This window comes from Arachis stenosperma, chromosome 9 (genome assembly GCF_014773155.1).
Source record: "Arachis stenosperma cultivar V10309 chromosome 9, arast.V10309.gnm1.PFL2, whole genome shotgun sequence".
Taxonomy (NCBI): Eukaryota; Viridiplantae; Streptophyta; class Magnoliopsida; order Fabales; family Fabaceae; genus Arachis; species Arachis stenosperma.
Genome location: NC_080385.1, coordinates 155875469 through 155889559, shown reverse-complemented (window position 1 = coordinate 155889559; position 14091 = coordinate 155875469). Strand labels below are relative to the sequence as shown.

Genomic DNA, 14091 nt, shown 5'->3' with positions numbered 1-14091 from the left:
TTATTTGACAAGTATTTATTAATTTTTTAAATTAAAAAATTAATTATGATTATATCTATTATTAAATATATAGCTTTATATTTGATTATATAATATTTTAATTTTCGGCCCCTCCACTCTTAAATTTCTGGATCCGTCCCTGACTGTGGACCTAAGAAAAATAGGCTAAGGTGGTAATGGCATCAAAAGTGGTTATTAGTGAGTACAAATAAGTTGTAAATATTCAGCACTAAAGTCACTAATCAACACCATTTGAAATTTTGGACACATGCATGTACAGTTTAACAACATTTCAGATCACGGGTGTGTAAAGTGTAAACTATTTGGAGGTGAAAACATTTCACCCATCACCTCAGATTATATAGGCCATTATTATCATTATTATTATTCAATCAATATTCATCCATGTAGAGGTGGCTCTGTGACTTCACAAGATGCTAATTGAATTCAACTACAAATTTAACCTCATTGTGACAGACCTTGTCACACTCAGATTCCTAAATAATCGACATTGAACATTGTCACACGCCATGTCGTACATAATCCCAACTCCTACCTTAAAAGTCATTAATTATTGACCTCATAGAAATATAGGTCTAACTGCTTTCTGATCACAACAGTTTTTAATTGGGAAAATCTGGGAAATAATTCTAATTTTCAACACAATATAGCATAAAATCCAAAGCCTATCCCTATTTTTCTAATTACAGTCACGAGGTTACATGGTTCTCTTAACAATATAAGACACATTTATAGATATATTTTTTTAATTATATATACATGTGAAGATAAATATCTTATTCATGAATCATGAGTGTGCTTGCAGTTTCTGTAAAGGGACAAAACTTTCACATGAGTCTTCACATTTTCTTCTGATATGAAACACTGTCCAATACTAAGGGCAGGGCAAGAGAATTTAGAAAAAATGAGTCATTATTGGTTAAGTAATTATAATTCCATTAAATGACTTGTTAATGTTACAAGCGGGAGGAGCAGTATATGAAATTAACAACACAGGAGAATTTAACAACATTTTCTGATATTCTTAACTAATAAATCACTACTTAACATAAAATGAGAACATTTGTCCTTGATATAATTAGCATTAAAACTCTAATCTATGGTAAAAGGGTAATCATGTGGGATTTTTTTTAAAATAATATTTTCTCTAAGCTGAAGTTAGGAGAACAAATTGCTGATAGAGAATTTGGAACTGTCACAAGCACCATAATTAATGGTTTGTTTTCAAGAGTTTCTATTGAGACATGATTGTGAAAACTCATGCAATTGAAGACAAAAAACATTGAATGGTCTTTCGAAACTGCTGATAATAAGGCCATTAGTTGAAGCACTAATGGTCCCTCTGATAAGGTATGTGAAAAGGCTCTAACATGGTTGAAACCAAGGTGGCTAAAAATGGTGACAAAACAATCATTCGAAGCTCCCCGAAAAAGTAAAGAGAAACCGAAACTCTAGCGGGTTAGACAGTGTTTGGATGCAAATAATGTAATTGTCAAAGGCAAAGGGTGATGATGCATGCGCATGCACTTGGAACCATGTGGTTGATAATGAGAGATTCTCGCTTGAGTGTTGTATGGTGAATCCCATGCAATACCATAAGAGTTCCTTTCTTGATTATTCACAACTGCACATGCTACACTTTTTGTCTTAAGTTTTGGCATCTCATTCTTATATGAAAATTAGATAAACTAGTGAGTCTCGTGTATGTGCCATGCCCAATGAAATAAATTAAATATACTATATAATATATTTTAATAAGTGTTATATTGTTTAGAAATTGATAAGATAATATATAAATTAATATTAAATTTAAAGTGTTATATATTAAAATTAATTTGTACAATATTTATTTAATAATTCGTATATAATTCATATATAATTGTTTAACTAAAATATAATATAAATTATTGAAATATAATTTGTTATTTTAGAAATTTAAATTTATTTATTTTAAAAAAAGATAAAGGTTCTTTTATATTAGAATCGTACAAAATTATATTTTTATTTGTTATTTTTATTTTTATATTTACTTTAATATTTTCATACTTTGTCTTTTCGCTTTACCTTTTAAATAATCCAAAAAAAATTAAAAACAAAAATAAATGAAGATGAATACACAAAAAATAATGTAATATAAAACTATAAATTAATTTTATAATTATGATATATTTAAATATACTTAATAAAGAGATGTGTTAAATTTAAATTTGTTTGTAAATTTTTTGGTAATTAGTATGACTTTATGAGAGATTAAGAAATGCAGTAATAATAATAAAAAGCAAGTCAAATAAATATAGTAGTAATAAGAGTTTTATACACTATATATGTATATAAATTATTAAATTTAAATATTGTAATTGAAATTTTTTATAATTATTATTATGAGACTGCTAATATATATATATATATATATATATATTTATTGTATTTAATTAGTATTTTATATTTTAATTGAATAATAATAAGTATGAACTTTTACTTTGTATTTTTTCAATTTTTTATTAAAGAAAGATTAGTTGATTTATATCTTTTGTCAAGTAATTAGAATTGCTGATATGACATCACTAGAAAGGAAAAAATAGCTTAAATTTATTGTATAAAGAGTTGGTATCAACTTTTATATGTTATAAATAGATAGATTTGTGATTCAATTAAGTATTAAAATTTCTAAAAAACAAACCAATTTAAATGTTTAAAAGTCTAACCGAAATTTATTAATTGGAGTTGAATTAAATATAATAAAATAATATTTATATATAAAATAAATATCTTTTCAAAAAATCTTTTTATATTTTATTCTTTTAAACAATTAAAAAAATCAGTTTGACTGATTTACTAATTTTTTGTGTGTTGATTGGTTTATTTGATGGATGATTTTTTATTAAATTAATCAAATCGATCAATTCGATCTGATTCTAATAACCATAGTCAACATACAACCACCTCTTTAATTCATTTATGAAGTAGACATAATGTGATGAATTATGTTTAAAAAGTAAAGTATTAACACAAGGCATAACTATCAATGATACTTAAATAATATCCCAAATTTAGTGACTGATGAGTGATGAGGTATATATTTAAGTATGCATTAGCAAGAGTTTGCAACTTTGCATAAAGTCCCACTAAACTAAATAATAATAACGACTGAAACAGGAGGAACTTTATATCTTTTAGCCGGTTCATGTAAGAAAATGGTAAAATATATTATCTTATTAGCTACATAATATAATAAGGAAATAAGCATGGGGCTAGTGGTGCAGTAAAATTCAAAAGTCGAACTTGCTTTATTCAAAGTTGTCTGGTAAAGTGATGGTTTTATTCAATTTTTATGTATCAATCTATTATGATAAAGGATTTAATGTTGTTTAAAAGGGTTATCAAGCTGTACCTCACATCTAAATCCACTCAACATCTTTTTTTTACTTTTCTTTTTTTAGATCGTATTATTGCTTCTTTTTCTTCACCGTATATGCTACAATTTGCTTCTTTTTAGTGCTTTCTCACCAATGCCCGTTATGAAGCCAATAAACTATTATACACGTATTATATTTATCCCTATGTTCTATTGATTATAACTATATCAAGTCCATAATAATGACAATAGTACCTCGTCACATGTTTGCATATGCATGAACAAAACAAATGCACAAAGCAAAATTTATTTTTCTTTTGGTAAAAGACAAAAGAACCTTAGTGACCAAGTATTTATAAAAGGACTTGGTCACGTGACCCTGTGGATCGATCTTCATCTTCCTCTCTATCTAATATAACGCCACAAAATAATGTACAGATTTTTGGGCACTAAACTGAAAACAGTATTTAATTAAGGGAAAAGTCTAAGGACCAGCAGTTTTGTTGAATTTTGGCCAACATGTAACCAATAGAAAAATATGAGTCATTGAATGAAATCTCATACCAATCTCACACTATTAAATCATCATTAATGACTATTTACTGACTACCAATCATAAAAATTGCTGGTCCCCTAACATTGCTGGTAAACCGTTCTACCATATGTTTGTTTTTTCAATTAAAGAAAACAAATACTTCCCTCCACAGAGGATAAATTTCACTTTACCTGATATACTTAATAATTCACATGTAGATACAACACTGTTACAAATCATAAGAAACTCGATTAATCCTATTCGAATGGAGTTTGGTAAACTGAATAAATTCTGTCTATTCGTTAATAAATTATTTAATTATTTTATTGGGTCATGGATCCAGTACTTGTACTCTTGACCGAGAGGCTATTGGGCTAGTTTTAATTCTTGGTAGTAAAAGAGGCCCAATCAATATTGAGTCGTCGGAGATGGGCCCAATAATAGCTCTATTTTTTTTTTGGTGACAGATCTACAAAAGTCAAAACTGTTGGCAACTGAGAAAGCAGAAGACGGAGAAAGACCAGTGAGCAGCCAAACAGATTCTCTTCTTCTTTTACAGAAATCAAACTGCAATGCAAACGCTACTTCCGCCGGCAACACACACCGGGAGGTTCACGGTGGCGCCGGCCGCGGCTCCGCTTTCAGCCTCCGCAATCTCCTCCTGTCGGATTCCCCGAACTATTCTCCGCGCGAATTTCCTTCCCTCACTCTCTCTGAAGCCTCTTCCCTCACTTGCACCTTCGTCTTCCTTGTTCGGTTCCTTTGTTTCTCGCCGTCCATGGAAGCTTCCCTTCACCGTCGTGAGCGCTTCCTCTCAAGTTTCTCAAGCTTACTCTCCCTCCAACGACGAATCAGAGAAAGCAAAACTTGATCAGGTACTCTCTCTCTCTTGTCGCCGTCCGCATTTCTCTCTCTAAAGTTCCAATGAATGTAGATTTCTGAATTTCAGAAGAATTTCCAGCTGCTTCGTAGCTCAGTGTCTCTAAATTATTGGATTGTAGAGTTGACTTCCTATCTCTAGGTTTTAAAATTGTAGTTTCATTGATGCGATTCGAAATGCATTTACGGCAAGGCAATGTTGCTTCGTGTTGATAACACTTATGGATGATACTGTTGCGGTTTGGATGGTGCAGGTGTCGAAGAGATTGGAGAAGACTGCGAGGTACTTCAAGCGATTGGGGAGCTTAGGGTTTTGGGGTCAGCTAGTGTGCACCGTGGTGGCTGCAGTTATACTTTCCTTTTCAGTTGTTGTCACCGGAAAAGTCACGTCGCCGGCTACATTTTATGCAACTGCCGGTGGAATTGCGGCTGCTTTCATCTCTGTGTTTTGGTCGTTTGGTTATATTCGGCTCTCTGAGAAGCTTAGAAGAACTGCCAGCGACCCAACCAAGGTGCATTATCATTGTTATTTTTTATTTTGTGAATTATGAATGATTGAGATGATGTTGAATTCTAATGTGATTCATGCACTTCGGAATGTGTATAATTTCTGAATTCTGAGAATACCTTACTTAGTTAGACGAAAATGCTGATTGTCCCAAGCATCTTCATCGTTTTAATGCGAAATCGTTTTCTGTTTATAATTCTGATATCAAAAACCAAGATAATTGACTCTGACTTTGATGTTTTTGTAAAACCACATCAACATTATTGATCTCATGTGGATCTTTTTTATGTGTGTATGACTGATAGTAGCTTACAATTTCACTGGTGTTTTAGGCACCCCCTCGTGCTGATGTAATTAAAAGCTTGAAAAATGGTATCGTAGTGAACCTTTTGGGAATGGGTGCTGCTATTCTTGGGATGCAAGCTACTGTTGGATTGTTGGTTGCAAAGGCTCTCACTTCCTCTGCCAACCCATATTATCAGGGAATATCTCCGGGCTACAGCCCTGTTCTTGCTTTGGATGTATTTTTGGTGCAGGTAAAGCATACTATGAATCCTTACTGTAGATGAAACCTTTTTTATTATCTTTAGTCGGATGTAGGACAGAGAGTCTTAACTAGGTTATACCAAGAAATTGGAAAGTTTTGAGAGAAGAATATGTCAACAACCAATGGCTAGTTTTGTTAGTGTAACATCCAGGAAAAGAAAAATGTTCAATTAGTAATTCAGAGAGAAACAGTTGTGCATATAAAGAAATGAAGAATAATGCCCGGCTAAGACTCGGATTCCATCTCTTTAAGTACAGACAATCACATTCTGGACATGGTTTACTATTCTAAACTTAAAAAAAAAACCCAAAATGTAATTGTTGACTCTTACTACAAACCCAAACCCATTAAGAATTTGGTGGAACTTGGATTATAGGACTGAGAGCAGAAACCACAGATCTCTTGTCACATAAATAACATCTTATGAAGTTATCTATTATAAAAAGATAGTAGGGGGCCTGTGTATGAATTGCAAACGACTTCTTATCTTGAGAAATCTGTAACACTCAGTATGAAACTTTCTGTGTGCTGCTTAGTGGTGAATGAAAAATTAGAAAGTCTTAGTGGACCTTATTAACTGTCATGTATCTGTAGCCTGTAGGTTTATTATATTCCATAACTGCATTTTCGTTGCAGTTAGTAAATTTCTTTCTTTTATTTTTGGCATTTTTCCCTTTTATTCTAAATTATCAGCCATGTCAATTTTCTTTGCAAGCAACTTCTTCTTATTGAGTTGGATACATCTGATGGCCACTGCTATTTGAGAATTGTCAAGAAATTAAAAGAAACCTTTAGCTTATGAGACTGAGTAATGTTATTGAAATGTTTGTTATCCTTCTTTGATTTACAGGCTTCCGCCAACACCATTCTTTCTCATTTTCTTGGGCTAGTTTTCTCACTAGAGTTGTTGAGATCTGTCACATTACCACCGTCAGAAGCAACTCCGTTTCCCAAGTTTGCATAAGGTGTGCCTCAACATTAGTATTTTGGTCAACTATAAATATCACTCCCGTATGATAAAAGCACAGGGGAAAAAAAATTTAAGAGTTCCCACATTTGCAGTAGTTGTTTTGTTAATGGACGATGCTCAGCCTTGATAAGGCATTTGGTAGTTCCAAGTTTTGTAAAATCCCAGCAATATTTCTAATAAGCTTCTCACCAATTAACACTTGTAAGAATTGATTGTACATTAGACCTGCGGTACCATCCTTGGGTATTTGTATTTTTTTTTTTTTGCGTCAAAAATATAATCATGCTTCTCCTATCTCTGGATGTAGAGGTTTATTTGAGGAACAAGGTTTGTCTTGTTAGCGTCGATTCTGGACGTAGTTTTTGCAGTTGTCACTTTTTAAAAATAATCCGAGATTTGTACAGGATTCGTTTTTCTGTTCATGCTCAGTAGTAAGTATTTACATGGGGTTTTATGAAGGAAGAATAACTGTTTTTCGCTTCTCACATAGCTGATCCTGAAGCAGTCCTTTTACTTCATATACAAGGTTTCCGTTGAACTTGTACCAATACGGATATATAAAATTATTTAGTGTTATTTGCTGCTATTTTTATTTATAAGTGGTAAAGATCTTCAAAACAAAGGCATACTTCATAAATCTTGGTGGGTCTGTCTGGGGTTTATATAATAATTTGTATGACAGAAATAAACATGCCTTAGTAGCTAGTACTGGGGATAAGGCTCTATCTAATTCTTGGGGACCTAAAATTTGGAGGAAGTGTGCAATATTGCTCAATAATAAACGTGAATTTGAATAGACTTGTTTGTACTATGGTTAACGATTTACTTGGTTGTAAATTTCAATATCTAAATATTATGTACGAATAACATACGTATTGCGTAACGAAGGAAAAGTGGAAAACCATTTGTCTGAAATATACCAACAATTATACAGGAAACCAAACTTCGTGGTCGAGGAAGGAAACGACCGTCACCAATCAAAACATGCGTCTTGCTGGGAGCAATGACAAAAATGTGGCAGTAAGCCACACATTTAGTTAATTCTTTTGATTCTCATTACTACATTCCTACTTAGAACAATAAACAGATGATGAACAGAAAAAAGGAGGTTGGGGGGAGGGAAAAAAATTTAGATGATAAATACTTCCAGTAATTATCATATAACGAAATACCAACCTAATCAAAATCTTTTCGTGGCCAAAACCAATCTTACAATCGTGAAGAAACAAATAGATAGGCAAATTCTCCCATGTCCTTTGTTTTCTTTCTATTTTTCTTCCCTTCCTGATCCAGTAATCTATTCCAAAGTGAAGCATAACAAGGGTAACATACCCAACTAAAAAATTCCAAAGAAAGCATCTTCCAATGGGTACCATATAAAATTGGAAGAGAATATTACCTACGCTGCAGCTATTTGTCAATCTTGCGTCTCAAGAATTACCATACCATCTAACCATCAATTAAAACAGCGAGAACATCCCATCTAAAGAAAAACCTCAAGTACTTCATATGTTAAGCACTCATTTATACGCCCCTAAATTGACTTCGCTTGTCCATGTGCACCCTGAATTTCAAACTTGAAGAAGTTAACCCAAAGATTCAGGTAAACCATTTTAAGGTTTTTAACATAATGCTTCATTCATATTGCTTATAAAACTCAGTTATGATTGTTAAATCAGTTAAAATGATTAATCAAAACAGTCATCTGCTTAAAACAGAGAGATGTAAGACAAAAGGACAGAAATGATCCACATACACCAAACTAGCATTATGCATATATACTACCAGTAGAAGCAACATAAGATTGCGTTTGTACTTGGTATAGCAAAAATTGAAACATTTCATCACATAGATAAATTGCTTACAAAAATAAGACCGCAATATTTGCTCTTTTAACAACTATCAGGTTCAAATATGAAAAATGAAGGTAGATGTTGCTTACCTACTGCACCTTCTTTTCTTTGTTTGACAGTTTTGGAATCTTGCTTGAAATCCTTCTATAATGTGGCTCAATAATTCCATTTATCATGTACAGCTTAGCATCGATTTGGTCCTGGAACTTGTCATACAAAACAGGAACTGACAAGCTTACAAGAACACCTATCAAGAAAATTATTGAAATATCAGCAGCAAATTAATGCAGGCAAAAACTATATAAAAAATATAATATCCGTGTACGAAAGTTAAAGAAGTAGAGAGCCTACCAATATAGATTAAAGTCAGGAAGTTGAACAGACCACCAATAAAAGATATTACCCACAATGCACAGGCAACCTGATTCAACATGTCCACATACAGAACTATCGCGATAAGTACTGATCCCAAAATTAAACGCATTGAATTCAGCAATACAAAAAGATGAGAGAAAATTAAAGCCGCATACCTGTAGGCAAAGGAGCAAATTCCTCTCGATAGCTATGTCATGTGCAATGGACAATGCACAATTTATCCAAATTTGAAGCACGTCAGCAACTTTGGCAATGGTTTGCTCAGATATCTCCAGATCAGGTAGAGGAGGAAGAGGCCTGAATCATAGAACTAATCAATTTCAGATGAAACAAAAAGCATACTGAAAAATGAGACCTACATAATATGTCTCTGAAAATTTCAGAACACTGCACTCTTATAAGTTAAAATCAATCCATGTGCACATTTTATTAGAACAGTAAATAGAGCATAAATCACTTTGTCATGAATATCATAATAAAGGAAAAGTCTAGGAGGCCAGCAATTTTATCAAATTCTGGCCAGCATGTAACCATCAAAGAAGAGTGAGCCATTGGATGAAATCTCACATTAATCTCACACCATTAAAAGCCTTATTGATGGCTATTTGATGGCTATAAATCCTAAATATTGCTGGCCCCCTAGCATTCCTCTGTCATAAATTAACAATAGAAATTATATTTTAGCAGATACGATTCATCGTAAAAATTGCAATAGAAATGTGATACCTATTAAGAACTCTAGCAGATTTGGCCCACAAGAAGAGAATAACGACGAGAAGCAATATTACATTGGCCACGAATGACAAGAAATTATAGCCAGCTCGTTCGAAAAGGTACCACAAAGCGGTAGCCGAAGCCAGAACAACACCTGCGCCACACCAATTCTTCCAAAGCAACACATCGGCAACTGCCACAAATTCAAATCACAAACCGAAACACATGAAATACAAACCAATCAGCTTCTGATTTTTTCTACGGAGAAATCTATCAATTGCATCGTTACGGAACAGAGCTATAGGAACAGATCGTTTTCCTGACTATCAGCATCAGAAGTGAAGGATCCATTGCGGAATTGGATTTGTTTAGAAGACGAAATCAGAGATTGCGAGAGAGAGGGAGAGAGAGAGAGAGAACCTGGGCCAGCGCCGAGGGCGTGGTGAACGGAAATGCGTTGGCGAGGTGTGGTTTCTCCCATTGGCGAAGGTTGTACGGAGAGTGAGTGAGTGAGTGGTGGCGCGTCGCGACTGTCGAGTATAACAACCAGCGGAGACTCGGACGTTACTAACAGACACAGTTGCGGTTACGGTGGCTCTTTCTTCTTTCCGTTTTTGCTCATCCCACGCATGCCTTTCTCCCTGTGCTTCGGTGCTTCCAATACCAAACACTGAAATACGAAACTCCGCTTTCACCTGCCCATTAATAAGATGGGCCTCACTTGGGCTTTCTTCAGCCCATTATTCTCCTAAATGTCTCTATGATGGACCACGAGCAATTATGGCCCAAAACTAAACTATTTTTTTTCTATCAACTCTTATAAATAAAAACCCACCATAACGATGTTAAAAATATCATGTCTATAGTCACCAAATCAGTCTGAATTATTTTACATATCTCTAATATGCATTTTGTATTTTAAGTTTTTAACATAAACTCCATGCAAATAGCTGTTTTAATGGTTAATTTTCAGTATATGTTGTATGACAAGTTGGTTCGTCTAACTTTCCATATCAAAGCTTGCTTATGCTTAAAGGTTTTACTTATTTACGCATGATTTAGTCACATCAGTAACAAGTAAGTGGCACGCTTCTTTTAACCACAGAGCTTTGAAACAACGATGTTCGTTCAGGAGAGAAACTTCATCTTAAATTGTGCTAAAGTTTATACAATAGAAAACATACAATTCTAATTTAATTTTAGTTTGGGGGAAGAAGCTTGACGTAGAAAATCAGTCAATCTCACAGCAACATGATCTTCTTACAAAGAAACCCATGCAACATCACAAATCAATGCGGCCTCAAGTCAAAATCAACCTAGCTTGAACCAAATTTCAAGTGTTTGAGTACAGCTAAAGCTTGATCTAAGGTGCTGCCTCTTCATCTTTATCAGAGTCTCCATCATCTGAAGTATCTTCTTTCTCTGGCTGCTCTTCTCCGCTGTTTAATTTCATCTTCTTCTCCTTTTTCCTTTGCTTCTTCTTTTGACGCTTTGCTCTTTTCTTCGCCGTCCGTTCTTCTGCAGCTTTTAGCCTTTCCTCCCTTCTCATTTTAAATTCTGCTAGCTCTTTCCTCTTCTGGTAGTCAACCTCCATCCTAGCAAGTCGATCTTGCTCCTTACGCCGCATTTGCCGATACTATTGCAAACAGAATTTGAAGAGTGTTAAAAAACAGTCAGAACAAATTATTTATCACCTTCCGAGTTATTGATTCATAACAGATAAGAGAACAGTTAAATTCTCATAAGTTACAAATATTATGTAGGCCCAATCACACACTAGAAAAACAAGAAAATCAATGAACAGATGACAGATGCCCAAAACGTAATTAAATACAAGAAATCTCAGGTGCAAGAAATGATGTATCAGCATCATCAACAATGTCGCTTAAAAACAAATTACAGAAGCAAGCTAAATCCCTTTAAGTGGCCAAAGCACTAACAAAGTTTGTGCAATAGAAAATGATACTCGAAACCAAAAAATTCAAAAGTCATTTGCATTTGAAAAATCAAGAACACCCATCAAATGAGCTAGTAGCCTTCACTTAACAAACATGCAATGATCAAAATCAACATTTTTGCCAATCAGTTCGCATCAAACATCCATATGAAACTTCACAATATGTTTTACAAACTGAGCTTTGAGATTTAATTATCCAAATAGGAGAGTTGTATATTATTTTTTTGGTATAGGAGAGTTATACATTCTTAAAAGTGCTATTTCGCTGCAAAAAATTATTAGTCACAATGAAAAATTGATACAGAACACTTTAAGCCCTCCCCTTCCATTCTAACCCCTGCAAGTACAAACTAACAGTAATCCTCGACTCCTTGCATAAACGTTCAACTTATAGAACTTCTGCGCCCTACCATCCTTCTGAGATTCATACATGTGGAGTTTCAGCTATGCACCTATCCTCCTCATTATGGTTCTTTCTGAGCCTCATGCATGAGAAGTTTCAGCTATGCATCCATCCTCCTTATCACTACCATAAGAATTGAATAATGCAGTGATCTAATAGGCAAACAATAGATACAGTTGCAGCATCCCTTCATGCTGCTTTTGTCATCTTGTTACAATCCAAAATGGGGCATGATTCATTTACTGCAGCCCTATCCACAAACCAAAACTAAAATTTCCTACTCCCCACTCATGTCCTTTTGTAATTACTGTTTGTGCATATAGATTGAATCAAACAGTTTGTATTGATTACTCCTGAATCAAGAATCTTAGATTCTTAGTGCAAGTTCTACTACAAATATGAGGGCATCATTTGTCATTGATAAACACTAATACCATTAATCAAACAACTAAACCACAAGGGAATTTCTTATTTCTTTATTTTAAAAAATAAATGCAGAAAACAGCATTCGTACCTGGTGGAAGTCACCGGAGCCAGAACCGGCAGAACTACCGGAGGTGTTGCTGACACGCACGGGGACGTTATCGATAATACGGCGTAGCTTGACTTCCAGGTCCTCCTCTTCCTCCTTGAAAGTCACCGGTGTTGTGTATTCCACTAAGGCATTCGAAGATGATGGCGCTAGCGGTGGTTTTGAGCTTCCAGGCACTGCAACCATCTGAAAGTCACCGTCTTTGGGTTTGCCCGTCGACATATCTGGGATTTACCAAAACCCTAATAATTGTGGTGTGCTCCTCTCATTAGTCTTTATCAGAACCTAAACGGTAACCAAAACAACAATAAATATCATCCAGACTATATACTATATATTACTTCATCATATACAAAAAAATAAAATAAAATAAAATAGTGAAGTGATACTTGCATATTTACAAATTTCTGCTAGTTTGGAGATCTTGATAAAAATTTTGCGAAGCTGAGAAGCTGTGATGGATGAGGCGGAGTTGTGGCGATGAGAACCGAGAAGCTACGATGGAGGCTAGAATGAGGGCGGCTGACTGGATGTGAATCTGGGACAATCAGCTAATTAACTCGGGTCTCAGAGCTCACCGCTCGAAATCACTAGTTCTCAACCGGACCGGCCCAAAGACTGAGCCTTGACCCTAGCCCGGTTGAATTAATAGACCGGATAGCGATTTTAACCTTTGGGTCTGACCTGATATCAAGCCGGGCCAATTTTAGCCCAAACACACCGGATCTAGGCGGAGCCTTTGGATAATGCCGATCGTGCTTACTGCTTACCCCTAAGTAGTACGTATTTGTAGTGCGATTTGGCTTGATTTTAACTCAAAAATTCATCAAATTTAAATACTAATTTTGTTTATGTTCGATTTTAATTGAATGAATTTTTTCAAATAATGCGATCCAATTTTAAGTAATTTGGATTTTAGAGAATTTGTGGTTTTGTTAAATTAAAAAAATAAATAATTATATAAAATAAATCTTAATATTAAATCTTAAATAATCAATAATAACATAATAAATTTTAATAATATATTAAAAACCAACAATAACATAATATATAAAATTATAAATTGATTAAAATAAATAAATATTGTTTTAATTCATAAAATATTTACTAAATAATTATAATACATGAATAACATAAATATGTATAATAAATTAAACATATTATAGATAAAATTTTAAATATAATAATAAAAATAATATTATATCAGATTGTACAATTTAAATTAAATTTGATCTATTTTGAGAAGTAATCTAAAATTCAATCTAATATATGCAGTTTGTAAAAAAAATAATTCAATCAAATTTAAATTAATACGATTTTAATAAATTTTTTTATTTAAATAAAATCGAATGAATAGTTTAATTTAAATCAATTTAAATTTAAACATTCTTATTAATTAATAGTTTCAATCATAAAAACAAAAGACTCACCTTTTTTTTAAC

At 33.5% G+C, this 14091-nt stretch overlaps 3 protein-coding genes across 4 annotated transcripts; 1 reads left to right on the top strand and 2 right to left on the bottom strand.

Moving 5' to 3' along the window:
* Window positions 1–4408: 4408 nt before the first annotated feature.
* Window positions 4409–7109, top strand: LOC130947381 (protein TIC 21, chloroplastic). The gene is made up of 4 exons (XM_057876072.1): window positions 4409–4786; window positions 5045–5302; window positions 5631–5834; window positions 6696–7109. The coding sequence occupies exons 1-4, from the start codon at window positions 4484–4486 to the stop codon at window positions 6807–6809; spliced, it is 879 nt and encodes a 292-aa protein (XP_057732055.1). The 5' UTR covers window positions 4409–4483; the 3' UTR covers window positions 6810–7109.
* A 710-nt stretch (window positions 7110–7819) lies between these two features.
* LOC130950772 (reticulon-like protein B11) lies at window positions 7820–10413 on the bottom strand. The gene is made up of 6 exons (XM_057879355.1): window positions 10178–10413; window positions 9770–9950; window positions 9199–9340; window positions 9020–9089; window positions 8758–8915; window positions 7820–8379 (listed from the first exon to the last, which is right to left on the bottom strand). The coding sequence occupies exons 1-5, from the start codon at window positions 10236–10238 to the stop codon at window positions 8758–8760; spliced, it is 612 nt and encodes a 203-aa protein (XP_057735338.1). The 5' UTR covers window positions 10239–10413; the 3' UTR covers window positions 7820–8379.
* Window positions 10414–10828: 415 nt separating this feature from the next.
* LOC130947872 (uncharacterized) lies at window positions 10829–13231 on the bottom strand. 2 transcript variants are annotated; one of them, XM_057876589.1, is made up of 3 exons: window positions 13043–13231; window positions 12632–12934; window positions 10829–11393 (listed from the first exon to the last, which is right to left on the bottom strand). In XM_057876589.1, the coding sequence occupies exons 2-3, from the start codon at window positions 12869–12871 to the stop codon at window positions 11121–11123; spliced, it is 513 nt and encodes a 170-aa protein (XP_057732572.1). In that variant the 5' UTR covers window positions 12872–12934; window positions 13043–13231; the 3' UTR covers window positions 10829–11120. The 2 variants fall into 2 exon arrangements, with proteins under 2 accessions (XP_057732572.1, XP_057732573.1); XM_057876590.1 differs by having other exon boundaries at window positions 13039–13220.
* Between the last annotated feature and the right edge of the window lie 860 nt (window positions 13232–14091).